Here is a 20470-nt window from a genome sequence, read left to right as displayed (position 1 = left end):
CACATACACGCATACAAATGTACTTACGTACACAGACACATGCTCACAGATACCATTCATGCACAGACACACACACTCATACAAATGCATATTTATATATACACACACACAGATACAGTTCACGGAGACACACATACACTCATACTAATGCACACTTACACATGCACGCAGATACCATTCATGCATACACACACTCATACAAATGCATATTTATACACACACACACAGATACAGTTCACAGAGACACACATACACTCATACTAATGCACACTTACACATGCACGCAGATACCATTCATGCACAAACACAGAGACACACACATACACAAATGCACATTTACATACACACACAGATACAACTCACACAAACATACACTCATAGAAATACACTTACGCCGGGCGCGGTGGCTCAAGCCTGTAATCCCAGCACTTTGGGAGGCCGAGGCGGGTGGATCACGAGGTCAGGAGATCGAGACTATCCTGGCTAACATGGTGAAACCCCGTCTCTACTAAAAATACAAAAAAACCTAGCCGGGTGTGGTGGCGGGCGCCTGTAGTCTCAGCTACTTGGGAGGCTGAGGCAGGAGAATGGCGTGAACCCGGGAGGCGGAGCTTGCAGTGAGCTGAGATCTGGCCACTGCACCCCAGCCTGGGCGACAGAGCAAGACTCCGTCTCAAAAAAAAAAAAAAAAAAAAAAAAAAAAAGAAATACACTTACATACATATACTCACACACACAGATACAACTCACACAGACACACAGTCATACAAATACACTTACATATGCTCACACACACAGATACTACTCACACAGAGAGACACAAACTTGCACACAGACACACTCATAGAATCAAACACTTACATGCACATACACATATACAGACACAACAAACACAAACATGCATGCTCACACAGGCACACACAAAAACACAAAACCAGACACAAACATAAATACCACAGAGACACACTCATACTACACAAAGCAGACACATGCTCATACATAAAGACACATGTACACAGACTCCCACACACAGATACCACTAACACACTGAAACACACACACAGAAAACTACTCACAAGCACAGAAACACACACACAGGCACACACTAAGACATACTACACAACACACAGATACACACTTGTACACGGGCAAAGACACATGTACACAAATTTACACACATTCATACAAATGCACACATACATATACATGCTCACAGACACACACATTACTCACACAGACACACAAACTTACACTCAGACACACTCATACACTTACATGCACACACACACATGCAGACACGAGAGACACATATGCAGACACAAGAGACACAAACATGCATGCTCACACAGGCACACAAAAAAACACAGACACATACACACACACACCCACAGAGATACACATAGACATACTACACAAAACACAGACACACACTCATATACATAAATACAAAGACACACATACACAGGCTCCCACACGTAGGTACTACTAACACACCAACACACAACCACTCACAAACTCAGACACACACAAACTTATACAGGCACACACTCAGACACACTACACAAAACAGACTCACATTCATACACACGCACACAAACACACACACCAGCAGTCTCAACAGGTGGAGCTCAGCCTCTCTCCCCAGCATCCACGCCCTGCCCTGTGTCGGGGCAGCCCTGGGCCAGCTCACCTGTCGCGGGTGTGGGCTCCTGGCAGGTGAAGCAGCACTGCCCAGGGCCCAGCCGCCACTCTTCTCGGGGGCAGGCCAGCTCAGGGCAGGGCATGAAGGAGCACTCCACCTCCCCATTCTGGAAGAGAGCCCAGGCACAGAATGATGAGGGCAGCGCCCCGCCTGGAGACCATGGAGAGCTAGAGGAGGCTGGCAGGCTGCCATCACCCTCCCACTATTCAAGTGAAACTGACAAAGAAATCTCCAGGGAGCACAACAGTGGGGTGGGGAGAACCCGCAGTCCTTCAATGGGGGCTGGGTGTGAGCCCAGGAGGGCATGCTGGGAATAGGCGTAGTGTCCACCATCTCTCAGCCTCCCGCTGCCATCCAGGCTCCCCACTGTCTTCCACTCTGGCCCCTTCAATCGTCTCTTGGTCCGCAGCCAGAGAACTTTCTCCAGCACAATCTGATCGTATCCCTCCACGCATAAAACCATTCCGCAGCTTGACTGAGTGCAAAGCCCTCAATGCAGCTGGTGGAGCCCTTCAGGACTGAGTCAGGGCAGAGGCTGTCAGTGCCCACCCACCCAGGTCCTGTCTCTGAAGTGCTGCCAGTGGCTGGCAGCAGCTGCATCCTCCAGAGATGCCTGGATGGTCACTGCCCCCACTCCCTGGGGAACACAGAGAGTCTCTATAACTGACTGGCCCTGGGGTGCAAGAGCTTTGCTCCCCAGCACGGTCCACTGTCCAGAGCTTCCCAGGGATCAGTGTGAAACCACACCTTCACCCTGCTTCCCTCGCTGGTTTCTCCTGAGAGCACTCCTTTGGTAAGTTGCCTGCACAGGCCCTGCTTCTAGGGAACACAACCCAAGATGCAACCCCTTCCTGCAGCCTTGCTGCCTGCCTGCCTCTCTCCGTGCTCTAGCCAGAATGGCCGTCTCCAGTCCTCCACCCTCTGCTGGGTACAGCAACCTCAGCTCCCTGCCTGATGAGTCCCCGCCACCCTCTAGATCTCTACTTAACATCCCGCCTTCCAAAAAGGCATCAGGAGTCCTGGGCCCCTGGCCATCAACCCACCTAGGCTGTGGGCTTCTGGACCAAGGGGACTGGGACTTCCTTGTGCTCAGCTGTGTCCCCAGCACACAGTAGGTGCTCTGTAAATAGCAGTGCTGAAAGATGAAGTTCAAAGAGACTGTGGGAAGGCCTGGGGGATCCCTGTAGTGCCTTTGTTTCCTCAGTTTCCCTGTTGCTGTATGGCAGCTCATGTTCTCCTAGTCAAGTCAACCTGAGTAAAGCGCTGTGCCTCGCTCCCCTCCCCATCAATTCCACAGGCTTCGGGACGCTCCACCACCATACCTGGCAGACACAGGTGGTACACTCGTCACCACCCCCACTGAACACGGCCCCGTCCGCGTACCACCGGCCGTGGAAATAGCATCTCACTGCAGAGGAGAAAGGAAGCAGCTCAAGGTCTTTGGGCAGAGGCAGCTAAAGAAAAGGGGGAACAAATGGGTGGGGAGCCCCGGGGCATTTAACACCCACCCACGACACTCCACAGCATGCTCCAAGCATGCTCCATGCCCAGGAACCCAAAGCACTTCTGCCCCTCCAAACCCCAGACACAAAACAAGGGCTGGGTATGGCAGTTCACGCCTGTAATCCCAACATTCTGGGAGGCCGAGGTGGGAGGATCTCTTGCACCCAGGAGTTCGAGGCCAGTCTGGTCAACATAGCGAGACCCCATCTCTACAAAAACTTTTAAAAATTAGCTGAGTGCAGCAGTGTGTGCCTGTAGTCCTTGCTAATCAGGAGGCTGAGGCAGGAGGATGGCTTGAAACCAGGGGTTGAGGTTATAGTGATTGCATCACTCTACTGCAGCCTGGGCGACAGAGCAAGACTCCATCTCAACAACAACAAAAAATCTGACAAAGAATGAATCACATGTAAGACGAGGTCCTTAACTAAAAAAGGCAGGGGAAGCCCTAAATAACTAAAGAGTAACAGAAAAAAAGAAAGAAAAAGAGACTGTCCCAGACACCTAAGACAAAGGTGCCACGTTAGACAAATGTTGCTACCACTCCCCCTGGAGGCTATGAGAATCTGGGGAGAGCCTTTGATTTGAAGATCCACTCCAGTGAAAAAACAGCCTTAGAAACTGCCCAGGGTCACCTGCTGTTAGAATGCCCTGGGCTCAAATCCTAGCTACACAACTCACCAGGGAATGACTTTGGACAAGACACTTAAAGCTCTCTAAGCCTCAGTTTTCTCATCTGTACAATGGGACTGATAAGGGTTCCTATCTCATCCAGACTACATTGACTATGCAAAAATAAGTCAATTAAAAATAATATAACATTTAAATATTTCGAAAAAAATACTTAAAAAGAACACCAGCTTTGAAATCAGGTAGACCTGAATTCAAGTTCTGCTCCATTACTTAATGGTTGTGTGCCTTTAGGCAGTGACTTGAACTTTCCGAGTCTCAGTCTTCCCATCTATAAAATGGGGCAATAAATAGTACTGCCTTAGAGTGGTGACATAGGGTTTCATGAGATGGAGTTCCGGCAAGTGCCCCACACAGCAAGGGGCACAGGGTCAGCAGGGAACATCCATGACAGTGATGAAGCCATCCCAGGAAATAAAACCTTGTTTTTAACAAAGGACCAACTCATTAGTGGCTAAGGAGAGACCCCTCCCTGCCCTGGGACAGAGCAATGACAAAGGTGGACTGAAACCCAGTCCTGCCTGAGCTGAAGGTGCCTCCTAAGGCAGGGGAAAGCTGGGCTGTGAGTACAGTCTAGCATCAAACTGTTGTACACATAAAAAGTGCACAATAAAAACAGCCACTTTGAAATGCTTCACTTGATCTGAGTTTGTAAAGCAGAAACCAATCTCCTCCCTGACTCCTCCACTCACCCCACGCCGTCGCATACTCAAAAGACAACCTCCCCTGCACACACGAAGAAGCAAAATGTAAAACCAGGCTCCGGGGCTCACGCCTGTCATCCCAGCACTTTGGGAGGCCAAGGCAGGTCGATCACCTGAGGTCAGGAGATCGAGACCAGCCTGGCAAACATCATGAAACCCTGTCTCTACTAAAAATACAAAAATTAGACCGGCGTGGCGGCGGGCACCTGTAATCCCAGCTACTCACTACTCCGGAGGCTCAGGCAGGAGATCACTTGAACCTGGGAGGCGGAGGTTGCAGCAAGCTGAGATTATGCCACTGCACTCCAGCCTGGAGAGCAAGTCTCCCCCTCAAAAAAAAAAAAAAAAAAAAACAAAATGCAAAAACGGGCTTGGGAGCTCATGTCTGTCATCCCAGCACTTTGAGAGGCTGAAGCAGGAGGACCACCTGAGGCTCAAGACCAGCCTGGGCAACATAGCGAGGTCTACAAAAAATCTAAAAAAAAAAAGAAAAAGAAAAATGCTCCAAGAGTGTCACTTACCTGGAACACAAGTACAGCAATCTGACTGTGGGGAGGTCTGACAGGGGCCGGGGGGACACTCGGGAGAGATGCAGGACACGTTTCCAGCCTGAGGAGGAGGCAAGAGATGGCACTGGGGGTGCAGGGGTAGAACAGGGCTCATTCCCCATCTCACAGCAGGCCCTTCGAACAGGAAAGCTGCCTTAAGGAGGCCACCAGAAACCTTTAAATGCTGCCGTGTCACAGGGACACATTCCCGGTGTTTATGATGCTGATATGGTTTGGCTGTGTCCTCACCCAAATCTCATCGTGAATTGTAGCTCCCATAATTCTCACACTGAATTGAATTGAATCATGGGGGCGGTTTCCCCCATACTGTTCTCCTGGGAGTGAGTAAATCTCACGAGATCTGATGGTTTGATAAAGGGTTTCCCCTTTCGCTTGGCTCCCGTTCTCTCTTGCCTTCTGCGATGTAAGACGTACCTTTCACCTTCCACCATGATTGTGAGGCCTCCCCAGCCACATGGAGCTGTGAGTTCATTAAACCTCCTTTTCTTTATAAATTACCCAGTCTCAGGTATGTCTTTATCGACAGTGTGGAAATGGACTAATACATATGGTGTGGTTAGAACACCTCCAGGCCGTAACACAACCATTCCAGGAAAAAGGCCAGGGCAGCCCAGCGGGCAGAGCGTGCTCCCTTCCTTATGCAAATATGCCTGGGAGCTCTGGAAGGTACCGGGGAGCAGAGAACAGAGCTGACTCCTGCAGGGAAGGAGACCCCCACACACCTTCCTGTGCATCTGAGTTTTGAATCAGGTGGCTCATATTGGCTAGTCAAAGAATTAAATTTCAAAGTAAGTGTTTTAAATTTGACATTGAGACCAAAGAGCCCCCAGTTTTGGAGTCAGCCACACCTGAGTTCCAATATCTGCTCCTCCCCTATCAACACTTTGGGCCAAGTACATCACATCTCTGAGCCCCGTTCTCCCCATCTAAGAAATAGGCTGGAATTGGCGTGTCTCTCGGGGTTTCCAAGGATTACGTGAAATGAGATCATGCATGAAAGCACTTGGGGCTGTATGCCGTGGCTCACGCCTGTAATCCCAGTACTTTGGGAGGCCAAGACGAGAGAACTGCTTGAGCCCAGGAGTTTCAGACCAGCCTGGCAACATAGGGAGACCCTGTCTCTACAAAAAATAAAATAAAATAAATTAGCTGGGGTGGTGGCACATGCCTGTGGTCCCAGTTACTCGGGAGGTTGAGGTGGGAAGATTGCTTTAGCATGGGAAGTCAAGGCTACAGTGAGCCATGATTGCACCCCTGCACCCCGGCCTGGACAACAAAATGAGATCCCATAAGTAAGAAAAGAGGAGAGGAGAGGAGAGAGGAGGGATGGGGGGAGGGGTAGGGGAAGGAGGAGAGGGAGGGGGGAGAAAGGAGAGGGGAAGGGGAGGAGATTAGGAGAGAAGAGAGGGGAGGGGAGGAGAAAAGAGGGGAGGGGAGAAGAAGAGAGGGGAGGGGAGGGGAGGGGAGAAGAGAGGGGAGGGGAGGGGAGGAGGAGAGGAGAAGAGAGGGGAAGGGGGGGGGAGGAGAGGAGAGGAAAGAGGAGGAGAGGAGAGGAGCAAGAGGAGATGAGCAGAAGAGGAGAGGGGAGGGCAGGGGAGGGGAGGGGAGGGCAGGGGAGGGGAGGGGGGAAAGAGAGAAGAGAAAGAGAAGAAAGAAACATGAAAGAAAGGAAAGGAAAGAAAGGAGGGAGGGAGGGAACTTGGCTGCTGTGCTTTCATGTAGCACATAGGAAGAGTTGGATAAAGGGTGCTGGTGGTTGTCTGCATGCCCGATTTCACACTGCAGCTTCCACCTTTGATGCCAGAACAACAGACATTTAAAGATGGTCATGACCAGGTGCAGTGGCTCATCATTGTAATCCCAGCATTTTGGGAGGCCAAGGTGGGAGGATCACTTGAGCCCAGGAATTTGAGACCAGCCTGGGCAACACAGTGAGACCCTGTCTCTACAAAAAAAAAAAAAAAAAAAAAAAAAATTAGCCGGGTGTAATGGCATGCGCCTGTGGTCTCAGCTACCTGGGAGACTGAGATGGGAGGATCGCTCAAGCCCGGGAATTGGAGGCTACAACGTGCTATGACTGTACCACTATAATCCAGCCTGGGCAATAGAGCAAGACCCTGTCTCTAAAATAAAAAATAAAGATGGTCAGAAGGTGGCAGTGAGGGCTGGTGGACAGAGCCCTGACTCTGGGCTCAGAGAGACCTCAAATCCCAACTCTGCCACCTCCCAGCCTCTGTCTTTTCATCTGCAGAATAGGGGCAGTAAAGCTGAGCCTGAAAAGCTGCTGGGAGCCTCAGTGAGGAAAGAGATGAGAAGCACCAACCCTGGGCCTGGCACTCAGTAGATGCTCCTAATCAAATACACGGGACAGCATCTGGCAGGGCAGGCACACAGTAGGTGCTTAATAACTATTCTTGCAGGAGTGAATTTGCCCAAAGCCAAATACTTTTAACAAGCTGGGTTTGGTAATGAGCCTTCTTTCTCCCAAATGTGGAGACCTTTATTGTGCTGGCAAATATTTTGCCTGGAGAGAAAAACAGCCTCCCTGGTGGGAAGTTTCCGAGGGAGTTTCGTCCCCTCCCCTTCCTAAACAGACGACCCTGTGTGCCTGCTGGCTGTCTGCTGCGGAGTAGAAGCCTCCCTGACTCCACCAACCTTCCCGCTTTATACTTCCCTCCCCCTTTTCAATTCTACAGCTTCTAACCAAATTCCACAACCTGAGAATGTTCCCTTCCACTCAACAAGCTCACCTTTAACATCCGGTCTTTTCCCCTTCCTCTAAAACCCCCAAAGGTTAAGAAAACACCCATGAGGCTTTGAGGATCTTGTGACGCTTACCAGACAGACACAGACGGTGCAGTTCTCGTTGGGAGGTGAAAACACGTCCCCTTCAGCTCGGACGACACCACTGTGAAAACAGTCTTTGAAGGACAAATAGGAGGTAAAAGCATCAGACCTCTTCAAAGAGGAAGCTTGAGGTCTCGCTGCTTCTCCATGCTTAATGTCCCTGGAACATTCTCTCACTGCCCTAGGTGTCCCAGGAGTGGCAGATTCAGGGTACTCTGACTGTGTGGTCCTGCAAGGATCAGTTGTGGTGGCCCCAGGAGGGTCCATCCCTGTCTCACAAACTCACAACTGTCTGGAGGGCACAGCATTTTCTTCCCAGAGGGCAGGAAAGGCAGCCTGGGTTCAAAACCTGAGGCCAGGCGCAGTGGCTCACACCTGTAATCCCAGCACTTTGGGAGGCCGAGGCTGGCAGATCACAACGTCAGGAGTTTGAGACCAGCCTGGCCAACATGGTGAAACTCCGTCTCTACTGAAAATACAAAACTTAGCCAGGCCTGGTGGTGTGTGCCTGTAATCCCACTACTGGGGAGGTTGAAGCAGGAGAATCGCTTGAACCCGGGAGGCAGACGTTGCAGTAAGCCGAGATCGCGCCACTGCACTCCAGCCTGGGCAACAGAGTGAGACTCCATGTTAAAAAAAAGAAAAAGAAGAAGAAAACCCTGGCCCTCCAGCTCCATTAACCAGCTTGGCCCTGGACATGTTCACCTCTCTGGTATCCAGCTGTCTTCACTGCAAAATGAAAACACCACCATGTACCCTGCAGGGAACTTGGAAGGATCCAACACCTGGGCAATAAAGTACCCAATACTTCGCACTCAGGACTCAGCATGTATCAGGGACATAACACACAACAGTAACTAAGAAAATCAAGCCAGGCACGGCGGCTCATGCCTGTTTTTTTTTTGAGCCAAGGTCTCGCTCTGTCGCCCAGGCTAGAGTGCAGTGGCACAATCATGGCTCACTGCAGCCTCAACCTCCTGGGCTCAGGTGATCCTCCCACCTCAGTCTCCCAGGCAGGTAGGACTACAGGTACACGCCACCATACCTGGCTAATTTTTTGTATTTTTTGTAGACACAGGGCTAGTCTCAAACTCCTGGGCTCAAGTGATCCGCCCACCTCCGCCTCTCAAAGTGCTGGGATTACAGGCTTCAGCCAGCATGCCTAGCCAAGAATCTGCATTTTAATAAGAGTCCCCTTGATCCAAGTGCAGAGCAAGTTTCGAGAAGCTCTGTGAAGGATCTGTGAAGAATTTGGGTCCCTATCCTTCCAGCAATGAGAAGCAAATGAAAAACCATCAGCAGATGGCGGGGGTAGTCAAAAAGGGGACAGAATTTAGAAACAATGACTCCTCCCCCTGTAGGAGGGGAACTGGGGCAGGAGAAGGGGACTGCACAGTGGATTTAAAGAGGCTCAATGAATGACTGAATAAATAAATGAGCAAATGAAGCTGAAAACAATGCCCAGAAGATGAAAAGTCCCCCTTGAGGGATATTACAGCATAAACGGGTGGTTCTCAAAGTGTGGTCACTAGACCAGGCACATCAGTATCACCTGGGAACCTGTTCAAATGCACATGTTCTGGCCCTATCCCAGACCTACTGAATCAGAAGCTCTAGGGACAGTGCCAAGGAAAGTGTGGCTTGGTAAGCCCTCCAGGAGATTCTAATGTACACTAATGTTAAAGAACAGCCTTTTGGCGGCAGGAGGGTGCAGAGAAAGGAAGAGGCAGGGCTATGTCCTTCCCTGGCACCAGCTCTCACCTGTGCATGATGGGCAGCACCCCCCATCTTTGGAGGGAATTGGGTGGGAACAAGCAGCTTCACACCTCACCTTTTCACAGGTCACCTTCCCATCCTAGAAGCACAACCAGGAGTTACAGCCATCACAAGGCCCCAGACTCCAGACCAAAGAAGTTCCAGGGACCCCTAGTACCCACCTTGCACCAGCACTGGGAACATCCAGGCTCTGTCCAGCGACTCCCTGATTCAAGCATGGCTCCCAGGTGCCAGCAGGGAGACGGCCCTGCTGCCAGCCAGGGGGCCTTAGGGCCCCTGGGTGAGGAAGGGGTCCCCATCACTTCCCCATGAAGGAGTGAGGGGGGTCTGAGGTTCCCCAGCAGTGAGGCAGTAGGCACTGGGGTGGCCATCAGGGTGGACAGCAGCCACACAGGGGCAGAAGGGGAGGATGTGGGTAGTGGTGGGGTGGGAGATGGCAGGCGGGTGGTCCTGACTCCGGCTGGGGGCCCTGGAGCCCCAGAAGGAGGGCTATGTCCTGGGGACAGGGCAGGCCGGCCGGCCTCAGGAAGCAACAGGAGCATCTTGGACGGGTGTTGCCGCGGTTGCAGGATGGCAGATGGGGCCAGCACAGCTTTCGGGAAAGCTGAAACAGAAGCACGGAGGTCTGTTGGGGTGGGCAGCAGAGACAGGAGGCAAGGTTTAGGGAGACCTGGGCTCAGCTCCACCACAAGCCCCTGTTTACCCCCGTGGTCCGCGCAACATTCTACTATGTTTATGGGCACACTGTCGCCCTGCGACACAGCGAACTACGGAAAAGGTTGTCGCTGCAGCCCATGTTATTCTGACTCCTTGTTGGGTTTTATCCTTTTATCATTTAGGAAAAAACAGAAGGGCTGGGGAAACAGTGAAAAGAAGAGGGAAGAATGGATAAAGAAGTGGGGAAAAAAAAAAAGCGAGGAAGAAAGAAGAGTGTTGGAAGTAACAAACAAGATGAACTGAAAACAAGGGCAGACGGAAATAAGGGGGCCTGGCGCCAGGTGGGCGGGGCCGGGGCAGGGCAGGGCCAGGCGCTGAGAGGGCGTGGCTGGGTGCCCGGAGGGCGTGAATGGGGAGGGGACACGCCCTGAGGGGGCGTGGCCAGTCGCCGACTGTAGGGAGGGGAGGGGGACCTCACCTTCACAGGACACGCGGTCAGCTCGGAGCCTGAAGCCAGGTCGGCATGTGCATAGGAAGCTGCCCACGGTGTTGTGGCAGGAATGGTGACAGACTCGCCTCTCCAATGGCCTCCGACACTCGTTTACATCTGCGGGAGAGCCTCGCTGCGGACAGCTGCTTTGTTTGGGGTACCGAGCCCTTCTTCCGCCCATCCCTTAGCTCAGAAGACTTGGGGAGTTTCCCTGCCACGTTCTTACAAGGTCCATCCCTGCCCCAAGGTGCGGGATGTGACTCAGGCAGTTCCGAGCGGGGCTGAAATCTAGTGCTAGTCTCGTTGATAGGTTCACATATCCAGCAGGCATTTAATGCGAGTATCAGACTCAGCCCCAGCACTATGCAGTGGTAATTAATTGCTGCCTGGTGGGGATAAATCCCGCTGAGAAGCTCATCTCCAAACCTTCCACCCTCCCGTTTTTCTTTCCGAAAAAAGTCTCAAAACTCACTGAGCTGCTTAAGGTAGGCTTCGGGACAAATACCTAACTCCGCTAGAACAAGGTCTTTTTTCAGGCCCATGGGACCCCACCTTCAGCCCATGAGCCAAGCTCAAACCAAACATGCCAATCCCTTTCTGGAAATTTCTGCTAATGGGCTGAGAAAACAGGGTCTCCTTCTAAACCAGAGGAACCAAGACATAACGTGCTTTATTTACCAAGGGGAGCAAAGGCAGCCAAGAAAATGGGTGAGCAGAGAGGAATCCTTGGGGTGTATCTGGGAGAGGAGCGGAAGAGAAACATAACAGGATGAAAGTGGCAAATGGCCAGGAAAAGTCCAAGACAGGGTCTTCATGCAGAGCCACGCCAACCCCAGGGACAGGCAGGCTCTGAGCAAAGGCTCAAGCCCCTTCAGGCTCCAGAGGACCAGAAGGTCTGATTGTTAACCTTCCCGGGTTCCTGGGCTCCCTGTCCATCTTCCTGATTGGCAGCCTAAGTGTGCAGACCACAGCGTCCTCCCCGCCTTACCTACACAGGAGTGCCGGTTGCCATGAAGGTGGAAGCCAGTTCGACAGGAACACTTGTAGCTGCCAATGCTGTTTTTACATCTCTGCTGACAGGGAGTCCCTAGGCATTCATCAGTGTCTGGCAGGAAAAGGGACAAGACTGGGGTTCATTTCCCCAAGAGAACTTTGGAAACATGTGGTCCCCTCTTCCTCTCTCATCTCCATCTCCTATCCCACACAGGGCTGTGGGGAACCACCTTAGCTGCCACTCTTCTGCACTGCCCACATCCAGTCCTAAATACTCTCTGGACCAGCCCACGTCTCTCATCCTCACTGCTACCCCTTAGCCCAGCCACATTCATCTCTAGTCTGGAGAATAGCCACAGCCTCCAGTGTGTCTCTCTGTCTCTACCTAGGTTCCTTCAAGTCATCCTCTGCACAGCCTCCAGGATGTTCTGACCAAAGGGCACTTCTAATCAGGGCCCTCCCTGCTCAAAACCCCTCCGCTGCTCCCACGGGTCACAGACCTCATCTTAGGGTAAGACACCAATGCCGCCCCACAGCTCACGACGCCTTTGAACATAGTCCTGGTTGCCTTGCCCACCTCCTTCCTTGCCCCGACCTTCACTCTGGCTTAAATTCTTTTATTGTTTGTTTGTTTGTTGTTGTTGTTGTTGTTGTTTGAGACAGAGTGTCACTCTTTTTGCCCAGGCTGGAGTACAATGGCACAATCTCAGCTCACTGCAGTCTCCATCTCCTGGGTTCGAGCAGTTCTCCTGCCTCAGCCTCGCAAGTAGTTGGGATTACAGGCACGCGCCACCACGCCTGGGTAATTTTGTATTTTTAGTAGAGATGGGGTTTCACCATGTTGGTCAGGCTGGTCTCAAACTCCTGACCTCAGGTGATCCACCTGCCTTGGCCTCCCAAATCCCACGCCTGGGATTACAGGCGTGAGCCACTGCACCTGGCCACTGGCTTAAATTCTTGCCATCTTCCAAATGCACCATGCTCTTCTGGTGCTCCCCTTTTGCCCATGTTCTCTGTATGCCTGGAATGCCTTTCTCTCTTGTCTGGCTGGAAAACTCCTAGTCATACTTCAAAACTCAGCTTCAGTGGAACCTCCTCTGTAAAAGTTCCCTAGTGCTGTTTGAAATTGTGAAAAACTGGAAATAATCTCCATGTTCATCAATAAAAGAAGAGTTAGTAAACTATGAAATATTTGCACTGCAGAGTCAGCAGTTAAAAGGAACAAGGCAAGTCTATTTACCCTGATGTGGAAAGATCTTCAAGACCAACATTGGGTGGGGGTGGGGGGAACAAGCAAAGAAATGACTAGGTTCAAATCCCAACTCTGGCTGGGAGCAGTGGCTCATGCCTGGAATCCCAGCCCTTTGGGGGCCGAAGGGGAAAGGACGGCTTAAGGCCAGGAATTTGAGACTAGCCTGGGCAACACAGCAAGACCCCATCTCTACAAAAAAAAAAAAAAGAAAGAAAAAAAACCTTAGCGCTAATGTGATCTTAAGCAAGTAACAATTTCCTTAAGCCTCAGCGTTCCTATCAATAAAATGGAGATAAATAATACCAACTTCACTGGGTAATTTTGAGGGCGAAAGGAGAAAATGCATGTAAAGTGCTTAGTCCAGGACCCAGGACCCAAGAGTTTAGCAACTATCGTATCTCTGTAAGTGCTGGTGTATGTACGTACACATCATGGGAAAGGGCAGTCAGGGCACACAGCAGACCAATGTCTGCGTGCTATGGACTAAACTCTGTCCCCTCAAAAATCGTGTTGAAGCGCTAACCGCCAATGTAATGGCATTTGGAAGATACAAAGATAAGTAGATAAGAAGATAATTAGGGTTACATGAGGTCATTAGGGTGTGCCCTATTGATGGGATTAGTGTCCTTGTAGGAAGAAACATGAGAGGCCTAGCTGGGTGGCTCACACCTGTAATTCCAGCACTTTGGGAGGCTGAGGCAGGCAGATCATTTGAGGTCAGGAGTTCGAGACCAGCCTGGCCAACATGGTAAAACCCCGTCTCTACTAAAAATACAAAAATTAGCCAGGCATGGTGGCACACACCTGTAACCCTAGCTATTTGGGAGGATTGGAGAATCGCTTGAACCCAGGAGGTGGAGGTTGCAGTGAACCGAGATTGTATCACTGCACTCCTGGGCGACAGAGGGAATGTCCTCTGTCCTCCTCCATGTCAAAAAAAAAAAAAAAAAAAAAAAGAAGAAGAAAAAGAAGAAGAGATACCAGAGAGCTCTCTCTCCAAGTGAGGACACAGCAAGAAGACTACCTTCTGAAAGCCAGGAAGAGCCCTCACCAGAAACTGAATTAGCCGGTGCCTTAATCTTGGACTTTGCAGCCTCCAGAACTATGAGAATCAATGTCTGTGGTATAAGCCCCCAGCCTATGGAATTTTTTTTTTTTTTTTTTTTTTTTTTGAGACAGTCTCGCTCTGTCACCCAGGCTGGAGTGCAGTGGCGCGATCTCAGCTCACTGCAAGCTCTGCCTCCCAGGTTCACGCCATTCTCCTGCCTCAGCCTCCCGAGTACCTGGGACTACAGGTGCCCGCCACCAAGCCCGGCTAATTTTTTTTGTATTTCAGTAGAGACGGGGTTTCACCGTGTTAGCCAGGATGGTCTCGATCTCCTGACCTCGTGATCCGCCCGTCTCGGCCTCCCAAAGTGCTGAGATTATAGGCATGAGCCACCGCGCCCGGCCCAGCCTATGGAATTTTATGATGGCCGCCCGAGCAGACTAAGACGTGCAGGCTATTCTCCAGGGAGGGCAGAGGGCAGCAGTGGGAAAGAGGGCCTGGGCTAGCACCATGGCTTTTTAAATTTTTCTTATAATTTATGAAAATGTCAAACACGGCCGGGCACGGTGGCTCAAGCCTGTAATCCCAGCACTTTGGGAGGCCGAGACGGGCGGATCACGAGGTCAGGAGATCGAGACCATCCTGGCTGACACGGTGAAACCCCGTCTCTACTAAAAAAAATACAAAAACTTAGCCGGGCGAGGTGGCGGGCGCCTGTAGTCCCAGCTACTCGGGAGGCTGAGGCAGGAGAATGGCGTAAACCCGGGAGGCGGAGCTTGCAGTGAGCTGAGATCCGGCCAGTGCACTCCAGCCTGGGCGACAGAGCAAGACTCCGTCTCAAAAAAAAAAAAAAAAAAAAAAAAAAAAGAAAATGTCAAACACAAAGAAAATAATAATGTAAGATTCAGGGGGAGCTCACGATTATCCGCCTTGTGAGATTCTTTCCTTCCATAACGCGTAAATAAAAGGCATTTTAAAAGAATGAGTAATAATTGTAAGATCTCTTATCCTGCAAACTGAAGAAGGATTCCTTCTCTTCCCTGGGTTTCCCCAACACTTATCCCTCATCCTAACCTTGTTCTTCCGCTCCCCACCAGACTTGGGGGATCCTACTCCCCAGGGTAGCTCCAGAGCCTGGGCCAGCACTGGGGCAAGTGAAACTGATGAATGAAGTCAGTGAATGACCCCATCCTGGTATGCCCCTCCCACGGCTCCTCTGGTCTCACAGCCTGAGTCTCTTCTGGCCCTCCCGCTTCTCGGTGGCCTCCTTCCCCAGGTTGGTCGGCCCACTCTGCCCTGGCTCTCCTTATGACCCCTCTTCCATCACCATCCCTTTATCCTGCAACAGCAGCAGCAGGTACTTTGTTTTCTGAGACGAAGTCTCACTCTGTCATCCAGGCTGGAGTGCAGTGGTGCGATTTCAGCTCACTGCAACCTCCACCTGCTGGGTTCAAGCAATTTTCCTGCCTCAGGCTTTCGAGTAGCTGGAATTACAGGTGCTCGCCACCACACTTGGCTAATTTTTGTATTTTTAGTAGAGATGAGGTTTCACCATGTGGCCAACAGGCTGGTCTCAAACTCCTGACCTCAGGTGATCCTCCCGCCTCGGCCTCCCAAAGTGCAAGGATTACAGATGTGAGCCATCCCGCCAGGCCAGCAGCAGTCGTTAACCAACTGTTAGATGTGCTGGGATTCAAACTCTGACTCCACCTCTTACTAATGACTTGGCCTTGGGCAAGCCTCAGTCTCCACATCAGTCAAACAGGAACCATATCAGCATCTCCCTCAGAAGCCCGTGGTGAAGGTTCAATCCAGTGGCACACAGAGCACACTGTGCTGGGCATGGCAGGGCTGAGTGTTCAATGTGGCATCCCCATTACCCCTCCCAGAACAGCCGTTCCTTCTCTGCAGCTCACCTTGGCAGCTGTGGCGGTCGGCAGACAGCTGCATGCCCGGCCCACACTCACACACAAACCCACCTTCCGTGTTCACACAGTGGCCCTCGCAAGAGGAGCTTACACATTCGTCAATGTCTGGAAAGAGAGAAAGCACGTGTTGACACAGTGGTCCTCGCAAGGGAACTTACACATTCGTCAGTGTCTGGGAAGAAAGCACCCCTGCAGGCCGGGCACTGTGGTTCATGCCTATAATCCCAGCACTTTGGGAGGCTGAGGCAGGCGGATCACCAGAGGTCAGGAGTTCAAGACCAGCCTGACCAACATGGAGAAACCCTGTCTCTACTAAAAATACAAAATCAGCCAGGCATGGTGGTGCATGCCTGTAATCCCAGCTACTTGGGAGGCTGAGGCAGGAGAATCGCTTGAACTCAGGAGGTGGAGATTGCGGTGAGCCAAGATTGCACCATTGCACTCCAGCCTGGGCGACAAGAGCGAAACTCCGTCTTAAGAAAAAAAAGAAAAAAAGAAAAGAAAGCACCCTTCCACAGCCCTATCTGAACATGACTGTGACTCAGGAACAAATCAACCCCACAAGGACCCTGAGCCCACACCAAGCCTGCCCTCGGCAGCGTGGAATCCCCACCTGCACCCCAGGAAGAAAGAGCAGATACCAGGAAGGTCACTGGCTATGAGGAAACCCCAGGAAGGAAGAGGCCAAGGGACTGGGGCCCCCTTCAGCCCATGGAGATCAGATGAGAGAAGACGGACCCAACTGTTTCCAATGGCCCTGCCTGCAGGGCAGCCCCAAAGGGCCCTCAAAAGGGCAGAGGGCAGTAGACAGGGAGGCCGATTAAATAATCAACAGAGTCATTCTCTTAAAGGTTCACTGAGCACCAACTGTGTGCTGCAGACCAGAGTGGGGCTGTTGAGGACGCAAGTGTAAGACACAGTGCTGACTCCAGATGTTCACAGTCTGATAACACAGGAGCCAAGACACACACCCAAGGGAGAACAGTGCCTGCTGGGGTGATATATGCCTCACCAGGGACGGACTGGCCCCAGCAGGCATGCCCTGGAAGAGCGACTGGCTGAGAGGACCAGGAGTATCGGGGGAGGGACTGCCCAGGTGAAGAAAGGGTCTGATGTGCTTCCAGGCAGCAGCTCCTTTCAAACTGTCCTGAGGCCCAGACTGGTTGAAGCTTGGGTTCCTTTCGAGGCAGCAGGAGACAGGACTGAAGATGTGAACTAAGAGGAGACTAAGGCCAGGCGCAGTGGCTCACGCCTGTAATCCCAGCACTTTGGGAGGCCGAGGTGGGCAAATCACGAGGTCAGGAGATCGAGACTACTCTGGTCAACATGGTGAAACCCCATCTCTACCAAAAATACAAAAATTAGCTGGGCGTGGTGGCACGTGCCTGTAATCCCAGCTACTTGGGAGGCTGAGGCACCAGAATCGCTAAACCAGGGAGTCAGAGTTGCAGTGAGTTGAGATTGCACCACTGCACTCCAGCCTAGCGACAGAGCGACACTCTGTCTCAAAAAAAAAAAAAAGATAAGACTAAGTTGTGGTAGGCTGGGCGCGGTGGCTCACGCCTGTAATCCCAGCACTTTGGGAGGCCGAGGCGGGCAGATCACTAGGTCAGGAGATCGAGACCATCCTGGCTAACCCGGTGAAACCCCGTCTCTACTAAAAACTACAAAAAACTAGCCGGGCGAGGTGGCAGCGCCTGTAGTCCCAGCTACTCGGGAGGCTGAGGCAGGAGAATGGCGTGAACCCGGGAGGCGGAGCTTGCAGTGAGCTGAGATCCGGCCACTGCGCTCCAGCCTGGGCGACAGAGCGAGACTCCGTCTCAAAAAAAAAAAAAAAAAAAAAAAAAAAAAAGACTAAGTTGTGGTGACTAAACCGAAGTAGTACTTTAGGAAGGCGAGCCTAGTGAGATGTTCTGATCTGAGGGATGACAGGAGCTGGGAGACAAATCTCCCCAAATCATGCTGCATGCGATCCCTTCCCTGCCAAAGATCTGCGGCGGCTTCTGAGGACCTAAGGGCTCAGCTCAGTCTACTCAGTCTGCACTCACTGTGTAGTGAGTCTCCCCACTGTGGCCCCCGAGCCCATGGGACACCCCTGCTCTCCTTATCCCCTAGTTAGCCTTCTACCCAGCATCTACCCACTGTTCCCAACAGCTGGACGGTCAAGACCATGCTCAACACTGCTAAGAAACCGACCCTGACTAACCCCATTCCACTGGGATGTCTAGTGGCTACAGTCAGTACCACCCTGTCCTGCAAGTGCTCTGACTTTGTTCTCTGGCTTCTCCTTGATTCCGTTTGCCTCAGAAATAAGAAGTACGTGCAGAAAGTGCCCCAAGGTGAAAGGTATTCGGGAGCAGATAATTGCTTCCATTGTTTTTCCTATCTGGAGGAGATGCTGCAACAAGCAAGGAACTCCAAGACACCTTTAGTGAGACCCTCGGACCCAACAGCATCCTTCTGGGAAATAATCAGAGAAGCCGACAAGAAGCCTCTTTATGGCAGCATTATTTATAGCGGTGAAACACTGCAAACCTCTTAAATAAGAGACAACAGACAAATACTTATTTCAGTTACAGCAACCACATATGTAACTGCTAAAAACAATTTTTTTTTTTTTTGAGACAGAGTCTTGCTCTGTCACCCAGGCCAGAGTGCAGTGGCACGATCTTGGCTCACTGCAACCTCCACCTTCTGGGTTCATGCAGTTCTCCTGCCTCAGCCTCCTGAGTAGCTGGGATTACAGGCATGCACCACCACACCGGCTAGTTTTTGTGTTTTTAGTAGAGACAGGGTTTCACCATGTTGGCCAGGCTGGTCTTGAACTCCTGAACTCAAGTAATCCACCCGCCTCAGCCTCCCAAAGTGCTGGGATTACAGGCGTGAGCCACCAAGCCCAGCGGAAAAAAAAAATTACGTTGCAAGAAATTGTTAGTGATACCTACAACATAAAATAAGATAGGAGAAATAATAAAAACTACAGGTAAGATACAACCCCAATTTTATAAAGCATACATCTATGCATGCTTAACATACATATACACACACAAACACAGACACACCCAGGGAAAAGGGCAGGAAAAAAAACTAGATTTTAGTAACAAATATCTCCGGGTGGGGACTTCCAGAGAATGCTTATTTTCATTTTTCTCCTCTTACTTTCCAAATGTTCTACAATGAACTATCTCCTGATTTTCTATTCAGGGGGAGAAACATTATTTTTACCAAGTTTTTTTTTTTTTTTTTTTTTTTTTTTTGAGACGGAGTCTCGCTCTGTCGCCCAGGCTGGAGTGCAGTGGCCGGATCTCAGCTCACTGCAAGCTCCACCTCCCGGGTTCACGCCATTCTCCTGCCTCAGCCTCCCGAGTAGCTGGGACTACAGGCGCCCACCACCTCGCCCGGCTATTTTTTTGTATTTTTTTAGTAGAGACGGGGTTTCACCGTGTTAGCCAGGATGGTCTCGATCTCCTGACCTCGTGATCCACCCGTCTCGGCCTCCCAAAGTGCTGGGATTACAGGCTTCAGCCACCGCGCCCGGCCTATTTTTACCAAGTTAAAACTCCAAAAAGGCTTGTGTCGCTCTGGAAAGATTGGCAAGAAACTGGTCACAGTGGCTGTTTCTGGGGAAGGTAACAGATTTTGTCCGTAGAAACGTTTTAAAAATCATAAACAAATAATACATTCACAAAATAATTATTGAGTTTAGCTTCCCTCATCTTTCAAATGTTATTTTCCCAAGAAGCCTCCCCTGGCCAACCCCACCGACTCTGGGTTCCATGCCCCTCTGTGGACCCTGGCACCTTGCCCTTCCCAGTTAAGGTCCCCACGACAACTGGGCTGTTCTTGTGCTGTTACTTGTCTTCCTTCCTCATATTCAGAAACTCCCTAACAGGGGCCGGGTGCGGTGGCTCACGCCTGTAATCCGAGCACTTTGGGAGGCCGAGGTGGGCAGATAACAAGGTCAGGAGTTCGAGACCACCCTGGCCAATATGGCAAAACCCCATCTCTACTAAAAACACAAAAATTAGCTGGGTATGGTTGCACTCACCTGTAATCCCAGCTACTCGGGAGGCTGAGGCAGGAGAATCGTTTGAACCCAGGAGGTGGAAGCTGCAGTGAGCTGAGACCATGCTACTTCACTCCAGCCTGGGCAAAAGAGCGAAACTCCGTCTCAAAAAAAAAAAAACAAAAAAAAAACTCCCTAACAGGGACAGACTGTGGCTCCCATAACCGCAGTCCCTGGCTCAGTTCCTGCCCCTAAGATATATATATATTTGTAAAATAACAGAAGTGACACATTTCTCTTGTTTTTAT

General features: G+C 51.1%; 2 protein-coding genes across 2 annotated transcripts in view; one reads left to right on the top strand and one right to left on the bottom strand.

The window, feature by feature from the left end:
* The window catches only part of SDHAF2 (succinate dehydrogenase complex assembly factor 2), a 183472-nt gene that overhangs the window by 6402 nt on the left and 156600 nt on the right, over nt 1-20470 (top strand). The window lies entirely within an intron of this gene.
* Nucleotides 1-20470, bottom strand: part of VWCE (von Willebrand factor C and EGF domains) — a 38175-nt gene that overhangs the window by 13125 nt on the left and 4580 nt on the right. The window contains exons 5-13 of the mRNA XM_050756881.1: nt 16145-16261; nt 11924-12040; nt 10924-11052; nt 9950-10392; nt 9774-9867; nt 8004-8086; nt 5118-5205; nt 3025-3110; nt 1691-1808 (exon numbers count right to left, since the gene is read on the bottom strand). Coding sequence (XP_050612838.1) covers nt 1691-1808; nt 3025-3110; nt 5118-5205; nt 8004-8086; nt 9774-9867; nt 9950-10392; nt 10924-11052; nt 11924-12040; nt 16145-16261 — 1275 coding nt within the window. The remainder of the gene's footprint in view (nt 1-1690; nt 1809-3024; nt 3111-5117; nt 5206-8003; nt 8087-9773; nt 9868-9949; nt 10393-10923; nt 11053-11923; nt 12041-16144; nt 16262-20470) is intronic.

This window comes from Macaca thibetana, chromosome 14 (genome assembly GCF_024542745.1).
Source record: "Macaca thibetana thibetana isolate TM-01 chromosome 14, ASM2454274v1, whole genome shotgun sequence".
NCBI classification, from domain to species: domain Eukaryota; kingdom Metazoa; phylum Chordata; class Mammalia; order Primates; family Cercopithecidae; genus Macaca; species Macaca thibetana.
This window is presented reverse-complemented; position numbering and strand designations above follow the sequence as displayed.